At 48.7% G+C, this 12,450-nt stretch overlaps 1 protein-coding gene across 1 annotated transcript in view; it reads right to left on the bottom strand.

Annotated features, from left to right (window-relative positions):
* Nucleotides 1–12,232, bottom strand: part of LOC144949657 (uncharacterized) — a 51,693-nt gene extending 39,461 nt beyond the window's left edge. The window contains exons 1-2 of the mRNA XM_078879643.1: nt 10,588–12,232; nt 2,121–2,283 (exon numbers count right to left, since the gene is read on the bottom strand). Of these exons, the coding sequence (XP_078735769.1) occupies nt 2,121–2,283; nt 10,588–11,532 (1,108 nt within the window). The 5' untranslated portion in view covers nt 11,533–12,232. The remainder of the gene's footprint in view (nt 1–2,120; nt 2,284–10,587) is intronic.
* Between the last annotated feature and the right edge of the window lie 218 nt (nt 12,233–12,450).

Raw genomic sequence — 12,450 nt, 5'->3', positions numbered from 1 at the left:
CTCTTCCGTCACACGACTCGGAATCATTTGGGGCAGCCATGGCTTCTGTTGTTGTTTTTGTGCGTTTCGTGGTTTTAGTTAATGTGGAAGCATTTCATCATCGCCGATGTCATCGTTATCACTGACGGATGAAGGCCTCGCGGCATGTCGTCGCCATCCGTCACGGTAATGAGACGCCACAATCCCATTAAATTCCCAAGCACGAACTGACATTTTTGTACCATCTCGCAGAAATTTACACACAGAAATCATATTCACGTATAAACAAACGCATACACAAATATACAGGACAAATTGACATGGGCACACACATGTGTAAAGGTAAATGCTGGGAATTAACAGAGAATCAGAAAGAGTAGCATACACATATACATACCACAAATACATGTAAACACATATACCAATGCCCGCCATTCGCCACTAAGTGACGGTGAGGTCACCACGGCGCCTGTGCCAGGCCAGGTGCACTTTGAGGCCACGTGAAGTGTCAAAGGCTCGCTAATAAGCGGCCACGGGACAAACCCAGGTGCCATGGGTTGGCTGACTGAGATGACAGGTAGATGCACCAGCTGTAAGCCCTACTGTGCCAACTAAACACATACATAAACACAAACGTGCATATAAACGGTACATTTACATATTATCACGAGCCATGATCTATCCACTGCTGTATTACAACCTTCCCATGCCGTCGCCATCCCCAACAGCCCTGCGATGTCACGACCCACCTCACTCTTGCACACCGTCCCACCGTGTCCCCCTCCACCTTCACACGATGGTCGTTATCTCGGGCGGATATTTACCTCCCTTGGCTGCGACTCAATCCTAAGCCATCAACCGTTGGGCATCGTCCCTCCTAACGACGATGCGTCCCCTGCCCCGAGCCCACTTAGTTTTCTTTGACAGTCAACACGACGTCTCGAACGTTCGTCTGGTCTCCGATCGATGTGTTCCTCTCCCAGTATTTCTAGATTTGAAGCGTTCGTGACTGCAAGGATTCATACTCTAAGTTTTTTCGGTAAAGTCACGTAGGTAAAAAATTAAATTAAAATAAAAAATAAAATGTATTCTTTTTTTTAATTAATTTTAATTTCATTTTTTACCTACGTGACTTTACCGAAAAAACGAAGAGTATACTCTCCCAGTATCTCAGTGCAATTTCAAGAAATCAACCGCCCTGACTCTTCAGCTGTTGTTCTACGTCCTTTGTCAATGCCCATTGTTACAGACGGTCAATTCCGCGGTAATGGAATCACAGCGCAGGTCGCGAAGCTGGCAAACGGAAAAGCTGAACAGAAATGACCTCACGCCGTGTCTTTTACCGTTTCCAAATGTTTTTAAGCGGCAGGTCCGCTGCGGTTCACATGAGAGCCCCCCGCAGAAAAAATAAAATCCCAAACCGTGATAAATTGCCCCGCTTGTTGGTCACGTGACAACTCTGTTAAAATCGGCTGTGCCGGGCGAAGGAGAGAGAACGAAGCGCGAAAAAAAATGATCAACCACAAAATCCGAGTCGCCCACGAAGATGGGCCGCACAGCCCAATTGGGCTTCACTCGGGGAAATAAACTTCTGAACTTCCACGACTTCGATGCTGTCTGAGTAGCCATACGTCCAATCCCAAGCGGGTCATGCACACCGAATCGGAATCTTTATTTAGACTGCAGGAGGAATCCGATGAGCTTATGAAGCTCTACTTCACAGATGTGCAGTATGGGCGGGTCAACAAGTCGCAACAACAAACAATACAACAACAAAAGAATACAACGATTTTCAGACTCAACTGGTGAGGCCCACTGAGCTAAGCAGCTCTTCTGCAACAAGGAGGGCCAGAGGGTAAAGGTGCAGCCCTGCAACCGCTTGCTCACAACCCCGGCTAGCGAAAGAGCCTCCGCTACAGAGAGCCCGGTCCAGAGGGTATTTGGCCTACTTGTCCACGCTATCCCCCGACGAATTTGTAACAGGTGGGAATACCCACACTTAAAAAAAAACAAAGATAAAGATCCCGCTGACACACCCCGCCCCGCCCCACCCCAAAAAAAAACCACAGGCAATCCTCGGTGTACGCGCTTTTGTGCCGCTTCCCGTCCGGCGCACGGCGACCCCGATTGGCGCGACGTACCGGGGTAGGGGGGCGACGACGCCGTCACGTTGCTGCTGCCGCTTCCGCCGCCGCCGCCGCTGCCGCCGCCGTACGACGGCGAATCCTGGCTGGAGAAGGTGGACGCGGTGTCGTCACTCAGGCTCTCGCCCTCGGGACCTGGCACTTTCCGTTTTGGCGTCGTCTGTGACGGGGAGTGGGGGGTGGGGGGGGTGGGGGAGAAACGGGGCCGGACGGGGAAGAAGAGGGGAACCGTCAGGTCCACGCCGCGACGAAGAGCAACCGACAGCCGACAACAGGCAACAAGCAACCGACAAATGACAACCACCAACCGGCAACTAACAACGAGCAGCCATTGACAGCCCCGCTGACGGGACACGGCAATAAATGTGAAGGTGCAGCCGTGCAATTTCTTGTGTACGGGGGGCAACTGCTGGTGCAATGACTTCCACTGGAGGAAGCTGCAGAGAGCTCGCGTTGTAGAGCGTTACCTTTGGCCTACTCTCCCACGACGGACAGATGTTGTGGAATATGTGCGAGTACCCCAACAACATGGGACCTGGGAGGCCCTCATCTTGTATCGGATTGACAAAAAACGTGTTTGTCTTGTGACTTGTCTCTGTCATAGGAATGTGGAACCTCCAGCAACAGCTCAAGTCAATAACTCAACGGGAAATACCATTTTTTTTTTAAACCCGTTTCTTTTAGATCACTGTTTATCATGAAACAGCAGTCACCGGCAAGACACTCAATTCTGCTGGGTGTATTCTTTTAAACAACTACAATTTCACGTACTGAAACACGCCCACTGAAAACAGCGGCGACGTTGCTGTTACACACACACATAAAAAACGTCGGGGGGAGCACAAAAATGTTCCAAGACTCATGTTTCGCTTTAAATTAACAAACCAAAAGTTAAATAATAATAAAAAGGCCTGCTACGTTTCTAAAGGCCGCTTTATGTGACGGTATGCAGGCCGGGCTGCCCACACACACACACCTCGAGGGAATGGAGGACTTGCGCACAACACACACACACCTCCTTATAAGGCGCTCCCTAATCGTACATTTCCAACGACAAATTGCGGTTGAAGCGACACGCCGGGCCGTCGAAGAGCCACCATCCCCTTTGTCACAACCACGGACGCGGGCTTCCGCTGCTCTCCCCGCTGGCGCGCGGCGCTTTCCATCGTTGCGTCTCTCATTCTTGTTCCGACGATCGCCGACGGAATCGGTTCGCCGACGGCGGCGGGGTGGGGGGCGCCGACGACCCAAGACGGCTCCACTCGAGTCTACGGCCAAAACCGCTCGGCGCGCGCGAGGACGATCCCGGACGACGCCGGCGCGAACGGCTTCACGCGCGACGACCCGTTATTTAGCTGTGCGACGACCCGCTAAGCACAAGGCTTTGAGCTGCAGCGAACCAACGATTATGGCCGATTAGATGTACGCATGTCTGACATGGCTATTGTTCACAATTGCACCAAATTAAAGTAAAACCTACGCGCGATGAGATCTCGGCTGCTCCATCTCCTCGGTGGGCACGCTAAACGCCCGGAAGCTTCCCCCCCCTCTCCATTGAGGATGCCACTTTGTTGTTATTCGCGAGCGCCCGCCCGGCACCCCCTAACCAAGCGACGTGTCCTCAGCAGGCCCACTTTTAACTTTTCACGGCAGTCAAAGTTACGTCTTTAATCAGCGGTCATCGAGAAGACATCGAGCTCCAATGGTGTGGCTTTTTTTTTATATGCATTGCTGCTTATTAAAACATGTCGACTTAAAGAGCTGCGGTTTTAAACAGCTACATTGTGTCATCTCTAATCCACGTGTTCCATTATTCAATGCCCAATGTTAAAGCTTTTCTTCCATCTTTTTCTGTCAGTTGCCACGTCCCCGATACCCATTTAATAGCAGGTATGACGTGATTATTTAATAATAGATGTAATAATATATACACGAGAAATTCAAACTACACTTCAGAGGCCATTGAAGATTACTGATGTTCCACAGCACCTAAAGTTTAAGTCTATTCACGTGAAAATTAAGGAGCATATCACGTGAGTTGAAATAGTTTTCAAATAATTATTGTTTAGTTTGTAATGCACACAGTTTCCGTTCACTGTCAGAGAGAGAATGATGCAGAGGTGCGGGGAAACCACAAGGAGCCAGAACTAGTACCAACAATTGCCCAATGTCTGTGATCCTCTCTTGAGATCATTGGTCACCTCCATTCATGACTGTATGTGAACTCAAGTATTGTTTTTGTAACTGTACAGTGTGAAGCGTTCGGTAGCGGCGACACAAGTGATTCACGCAGCATTTTGCAATGAACCTGGTGGCGTTATTTTGATTCCTAGCCTGGACTGACAGCAGTGGCGAGCGATGGCTAAACCAGTTCTGGCAAACCCCAACCTTCACCAAGCCTGCGACTGTCGCAACCGTGGGGAGACCTTCACCGAGCGGTGGATTAACGAATCGCTGAAATGATCAATTTGAGAAGAGTCAACTGGCGCCGTAGCGAGCTGTTATCTCCCTCGCCCGGTACGCAGGAGGTAGTGGGTTCGATCCCGGACTCTTACGCCTGCATATTTGGAGTTTGCACGTTCTCGCTCCCCGTGGTCGCGCGGATTTTTCTACAGGTCCTCAAATTTTGCCCTCCACATTTAAAAACATGCGTTTAGATGGTTTGGCTGCTTCCATAAATTCCCACGTGTGATTATATAAGCCACTTCGATGAGCCATCATGTGTGGCCAGGGCGCCTTTCAAAAGGAGCTAATAGCTGCGTGGGCTTTTCAAACAGTGTAGTTAACTTTTTAAAGATATCACTACGAGATGCCATTTCAAAGTTGACAGGAAGTTGCATGGCCATTTAAACAACAGTTCTTGAGAAGGACTCTCGGTTTATACAACTTGGCCCTTTTAGGACCTATCGCATCGTTCAAGGGACCCACTCTGCTTTTCTAACTCGGCTGTCTGTACACATTCATTTGACGTAGGTGCTACATTATTAATTTTACTTCGATGCTACATTATTCACTTTATTTTTCGATTTAAAGCTTTCGTGACTGCAGGGATTCATCTTCTTGGTTCTTTCGGTAAAGTCACGTAGAAGGGAAGTAATAAAATAATAAAAATAAAACATAATAAAATAATTCTCACGACGTTTCGGCGTCTGACGCTGTCGCCTCGACAGACCTGGTTTCACCTGAGGACGGCTGCTTGCGTTGTGGCCGAAACGTCGTGAAAATTATTTTATTATGTTTTATTTGTATTATTGTATTACTTCCCTTCTACGTGACTTTACCGAAAGAACCAAGAACATTATTCACTTTACTTAGATCCTACATTACACTGGACGCTGCTGAAACTATTATTTGAAATCGGCACACGCTCTCTCGTGAAGGCGGGCAGCATAGACGGTGGAAGTATATCGATGCGGCAAAGCTTTCCTGCATTGCCCTCTGAAGCCCACAAAATAGAACCCCACCACCCGCCCCCAGCAGCCTATAACACCTGTTATATACGTGCCGATCGCTCATCTAAGATAACCCTCTACGGGGATAAACTACCCCCCCCCCACCCGCCGGCTTAGCTTCCGAGACCTGGCAAGATCGGTCTCACGTTCCTGGGCGATTTTGACGGGTACGGCAATATATATTCTTGGTTCTTTCGGTAAAGTCACGTAGAAGGGAAATAATAAAAGAATAAAAATTTTAAACAATAAAATTCTCACGACGTTTCGACTGCAACACAAGCATGATTGCATGTCAATGTCAATTATCAACCAAGGGGTCTCGTTCCGTACAGCGGTCAGATCGAGGTCCGCGTGCCGATTCAGTCCGTTTAATTTCGGGTGCTTTTAAACGCGGGGTAAGAAGTGTAATATGAACATGCGCGTCTATATTATTTACATAATTTTGCTGCTGTAAACTTCCACACGATGGGCAGCTTCGGTGAGCTGTCATTTGTGGCCGGGTGCGCTTCTGAAAAACAAACTAACAGCTCAGTGGGCTTTACCTGGTTGGATAAAAAAAATATTTGTAGTTTTATTTGTATATATTTGTTTAATTCATCTGTTTACCTTTCCTATACTATGCACTCCCATCCTGTGTTTAAGTACTATTTGTTGTCGTGAGGGTTCTAACCCACGCGCCCCGACTGGACACCTGTGAAAAAGAGCTTCACAGCTCCTCGGATTCCTCCAGTATAAAATATATATTCCGATTCTGACCGAGTGCAGAACCCAGAAGGGAAGTAAAATCAAATAACTGTATGCCAAGCAAAGGAATGCCTCAATATCCGTTCCTCCGCGTCCCCACGCTGATATCTTATTAGATTACCGACGTTAAGCTGTATGCCTTGGCTTGGCGTGCTCTCCAGCCAGCTACTCCGCTGCGTCTCAGCAGAGTAGCTGCCACTCAGCCATTTAACACCAAGTCCACAGTTCAACTCCCCTCGCTGCTGGCATCTGCTACAGATTTTGAACTCTCGGTCAGATGCACTTCTGGAATATTCTAAATATACACTGTTCCAGCAGTTCGGTCTGGAAGACCCAATCCAAGCGATCACGTTTATTTGCTCGAGCACAATGACTCATTGATGCCTTTCACGTTGTACGGCATTAAACGTTCTTTTCGACGGCCACGCAAGATGAGCCCCCGTCAGAGGTTGCAACCGGGTACCTAATACCCGTACCCTACCCGATACCCGGCTACCCGTACCCAGCCGGGTACGGGTACGGGTAGCCGTTTGCGACCCTGGTGCGGCCGGGTACGGGTAGGCCGTGAATCACTGGTGAGTAGCCGTTTGTCACTCATTTCGGGTAGGGTACGGGTAGGGAACGGCTATCCGTACCCGGCCGGGTACGGGTACCCATTTGCGACCCTGGTGCGGCCAGGTACGGGTACGGAATCAAAACCCGTTTGCGACCTCTGGCCCCCGTATTGGTTTTTTTGTCAGATCGTGCCGTGCGTCGTCCTCCAGCACAACGTCAAGACGTTTTCGCTCCACGTGCCGGAAGCTTCTTCTGGAAATGAATTCACGCTCCCGGCACTTGGGAGGGAAACGTCGGACGTCGTGCCGGGCAACACAAGGCGGTGTAACCCAAAAGCACGTCCGAGATCCATAATAAAGCACAATCGCCAAGATCTATAAAGTACTATTAGCCTGTAACTTGAATACCAAAGTCATCAGATGCTGGGACCAAGGTTCAATCCAAGCATTCAAAGCCCCAACCCTTCACAACAGTAGAGTGGACAGCAGCGTAATCGCCAAAAATCCACGTTTGAACAGTATAGATAAGCAGACAATACATCTCCTGCACACATCTGTCTGTCCGCTGAAAAATAAAGATTATATTTTACACAACTCATCGGGTTAACGGCCTTCTGGGAGTGCATCATTTCAGCAATGTTGAGTCAGTGGAAGCTGAAGTTGGGACCAGCTTTTGACATACAGCGTCTCATCAGCAGCGTCAGGAGGCCTGCCTGCTTGTGAATCAATGCCCTTGAACTGCCAGTTGTTATAGGCAAGGGCCCTCTCTTCAAGATATTCCTTCCCCAAGTAAGATCGCTCGCTTACGCGGTGCCCTCCGTGCCGTCTAATCACCTCGTTCGTACATAGGGGGCTCATTCCGCGCTACTTTCAGTTCTGCAATTAAAAGCAGAACAGCGGACAGGCATTTTTCAATATACCTCATGTAGTGCGATGACGATGAAAACAACGTGAAATATATTTATAAAACTACAACTAGTTAAAGAGAAATATGATGACACTGTATTATGATAAAAAAAATGTAAATAAACCATCCCTCGATATTAAGTTCTGGTGCAGAATCACAATTAACCAATCACTCCATCCTATCTCACTTTGAGTTTGCCCTCAGGTGGGGTCATGCCCTTTCAAAAACACACGCAGATTTTCATCTTGGAAAGGAATATTTCGTGATAATTTTAAAGTACATTTCTTATTCTTGCACTACTTTCGGTTTCCTAATGACATGCGGAAATAAATATCCTTAAACACATCTAAAATAGTACGATGATAACAATCCTAACAAATATCCTTCAAATAAATTAATAAATTGTAATGTGTTGATTTAGAAAAATACTGAAATTCAGCCATCCCTCAAAATGTATTTCTGGTGCGGAATTATAATTGACTAATCATTTCCGTCAACGTGGTTTTTTTGCCTGCTCTACAGAGGTCAGGTCATGCCCTCTCATAAGAAAGATTTGCATTTTGAAAAAAAGGTTGTTTTTGTGATTAAGTTTTAGTGCATTCCTCATCCTCCCACGACTTTTGGTTCTGGAGCTAAAAGCGGAACTAAAAAAAACATCTTCCGGAATTATCGCTCTCATCGGCAAAAAATATAGATATCAAAACTGTCCGTTCCAATGTAGTTCTTCTCTGATCGAATGTAGCTTTTCGCTGGCAAAAATCTAATCTTAAACGGGTCACGCCTGGTTACCGAGTTATTTTTGTCTTTGAGATGTCATCAAAGTTTTTCTTTCTTTTTCAATTGGCTCTGGTGGCGAAGCTGCCGACGCGGATGGTATTTATTAGATAATACAGTAATGTACTCGATTCAAAACTGAGAGTTGAGTAAGGGACACGCAACCCACTGGTTCACGCCACCACAAATGAAAACCCAGATATCAACGACTCACATCCCCTTTCCAAGTAACCGGCGTCAGTCCAGTGTCGTAATTAATCAAAGGACTGCCTGGCTTTTTACGCAATGCCCACTTACACGAACAATACATTTTGGATTCAAAATCGTGGCTCAATGTGACCCAACATCTCAAGGACACTGTACAGAAACATTGGGAAGTTTTTTTTTTTGCCAAGTGAGTCACAGGCACGGCAGAAAAGGTGCTGAGGCTGGACTTGACCCGAGGCGAGGAGTTGACAGCACACGTGGCTGAGGGGTAATAGAGATCCATACGATGGGGGGGGGGGTAAGCAGAGGAGAAAGAGCGCCCTTCCACAAAACAAAAGTTAACTCGGGGCTTGTACGAAAAGGAGGCAGTGGTCACCTTAACTAGAATAATCAACACATGCAAATTATTGTCAAGGCGCCCTTCCCCCCTTCCAACCCAGCTTAAATATACGCTCCAAGCGTGGTGGTGTTTCATTCAGACGCTGTCTCCCCAACAGACCTGGTCTTCACCTGAGGACGGCTGCTTGCGTTGTGGCCGAAACGTCGTGAGAATTATTTTATTATGTTTTATTTTTATTATTTTACTACTTCCCTTCTACGTGAGTTTACCGAAAGAACCAAGAAGATGAATCCCTGCAGTCACGAAAGCTTTAAATCGAAACATTCAAAGTTCTCTTAATTTCCCCCAATAATACCATAAACGCCACAAACTCGAGACTCAAATCACCTCTACACTTATCTCCATCATCACCACCGCCATTATCAGCTTGGTCATTACCATCATTGTATTTATGCATTGCTTGTTGTTGAAACTTTCTGCCGTGCCCCTACTGAACATCCGTGAAAAAGAGCTTCATAGCTCATCGGATTCCTCCAGTATAAAAAAAAATATTCTGATTCTGGAATCTGAAGCCGGTGGTGCAGGAGTTGGTAGTGAAATTCAATATCCCAAATCAAGTAGTTGTGAAGACGGCATGGAAGCCAATCGATGGAAGTGTTGGTGGTGTTGGTGATAAATATTGAATATCACTGAGCTGTCAATGATGCAGATTGTTCTAGAAGCGAATGATGAACTCGAGTCGTGGTGGTGTTGTTGTAAGTGTCATGTCCACAATCAAATAAGTGGTCATGAAGATGGCAAGGAAGTCAATTAAAGCAAGAGTTGGTGACATTTGGTATTCCTAATCTGTCAGTGATAACGTTGGGCATGGAATCCAACGAAAATAGTGGTAGTTGCATTACCAAAACCAGGTGACCATGAACAGGGGATGGAAAACACAGAAATCTGCGCAAGTGGTTGACGAGAGACATCTCGCCCAACACGTACAACAACCCAATAACAACACAACTATACAACTCCTATCTTTTGGTTGTGAGCCAAAGGGACCACAACCTCAACCACAATCACAAGCATCACTACCCTGGCACCACAACCACGACCACCAAGCATCACCAGCTTGGTACCCCAAACTTGACCACGATCACCACGATCACCAGCATCACCACCACCTTGTCAACACAAATCTCCACCACAACCACGACCACCAAACATCACCACCACCACCTTGACACCACAACCACGACCACCATCACCACAGCCACCAAATCATCATCACCACCACCTTGACACCACAGCCAGGACCACCTAAGCCTCATCACCACCACAACCACCAAAGCCTCATCACCACCGCCTTGACACCACAACCACCACCACCACATTGACAGCACAACCACGACCACCAAAGCCCCATCACCACCGCCTTGGCACCACCACCACCACCACATTGACACCACAACCACGACCACCAAAGCATCATCATCACCACCTTGCCACGCTGCTGCTGCTGCTGGTTTGCGTCGCTCTCCTCGCCCGAGGCGGCCGCCTGCTGTTGCTGCTGCTCCAGCTGCTCGGCCGCTGCTCGGGCCCCTCTCTGAAGGGCCGCGAGCCTCCTCCTCAGCGTCCGCTTCTGCTGGAACGAGAAGGCCGGGTGGTTGGCGGCCATGGTGAGGAGCAGGGTGACCGTCTCGTCGCAGTCTTCGTCCCCGTCGGTGTCCTCCGCCAGCGCCGCTCCTCCGAGGGCGGCGTAGAGGGCCGAGGCGGCCTCGCGGTTGTCGGAGCGGAGGAGCGCGGCGGACACCACAAGCCGGCTGCGGGCCGAGGCGGTCAGGGGTAGGCCCCTGTGATGGTGGCCTCCTCCTCGGCCTCCTCCTCCGTGAACACCACCGGGGGCGGCCAAAGACCCCGCGGAGATTTCGCGGCCAACAGCGGCGGTCGATGTTGTGCCGGCAGCAGCATCGCGTTCGATACCTCCAATGACTCCACCACCACCACCACTACCACCTCCACCACCACCTCCACCACCGAGCACAACACCAATGTGTCCGTGCCCCGCTCCTCCTGCACTTCCAACGCGATGTCGTCCTCCTCCTCCATCATCACCACCACCACCGCCATCGTCTTCATAACCGTCACCACCATCACCACCGTCACCACCACCGTCACCCCCGCCACCACCACCCTCCTCCATCATCATCATCATCACGACGTCGTCGACGTTGTTGGCCCTGGCCTCGGCGTCCCGCAGCGAGTGGAAGTCCTTGCGGGCCAACTCCTCGAGGCAGGCGGCGACGAAGCGAAGCTCCAGGGGGTTGAAGAGGTCGAGAAGGCCGCAGGCGAACTCGAGTCGCGACGAGGGGCACAGCGATCCGAACCAGCGGTACACAGACGAGGGGCCATGGAGGTCCAAGTCCAAGCTGAAGCCTTGCGGCATCGTCTCTGTTGTTGTTGTTACAATAATAACAACAACCACCACCACAACAACAACGACGCAACTCGAGTGGGGTTTGTTGTTGAGGTTTTTGTCGTCGGTGTCTTCTTCCTCCTCCCTCCTGCTTCTTCTTCTGCTGCTGCCAGCCGCCTCCGCTTGTTGTGTTCGGGATGTTGTTGTTGTTACAAGAACCACCACCACAACAACCACCACCACAACTCGAGTGGGGTTTTTGTCGTCGGTGTCGTCCTCCTCCTTCGTATCTCCCTCCTTCCGCCAGCCACCTCCGCTTGTTGTGTTCGGTGACGAGCGGGTTGTTGTTGAGGTTGTTGTTACAACAACAACCACCACCACAACTCGAGTGGGGTTTGTTGTTGGTGGGGTTTTTGTCGTCGGTGTCTTCGTCCTCCTCCTCCGTATCTCCCTCCTTCTGCCAGCCGCCTTCGCTTGTTGTGTTCGGTGACGAGCGGGTTGTTGTTGTGGTTGTTGTAGTTGTGGTGGTTGTAGTTGTTGAGGTTGTTGTTACTGAGGATGGGTGTTTGGTGCGTGTGGCTCTGTCAGCTGCTCACGCCATTGTGTGTGTGGCCGCGTTAAGGATACCCGGGGTACAAGTTGGTTGGTGCAAAATAAATATTTAAAGATTTTTATATGAATGTTGTCGAGTAAGGCGCTTGGGGATTTATAAATGTTTTTTGAAAAAATAGTGAGGTTTAAAATAAAAGTATTGTATTTTCAATGTGTTTGTGAATAATTTACATGAGTTGTTACTAAATAATGTGATGTGTGCGTGGTGTTAACGAGTGTGTGTTGATGTTTTAGCGAGGAGAGGTTAGTGTAAAACGTTTGAATAAGAAATAAATAGCGAAATGTTTTATAAATCGGTGTTAAAAGTAAAATGTTGCGTGTTAAGCGTCGCAGACG

This window comes from Lampetra fluviatilis, chromosome 54 (assembly GCF_964198595.1).
Source record: "Lampetra fluviatilis chromosome 54, kcLamFluv1.1, whole genome shotgun sequence".
Lineage (NCBI taxonomy): Eukaryota > Metazoa > Chordata > Hyperoartia > Petromyzontiformes > Petromyzontidae > Lampetra > Lampetra fluviatilis.
Note: the sequence above shows the minus strand (reverse complement) of the source record. Positions and strands in the feature narration are given on the sequence as shown.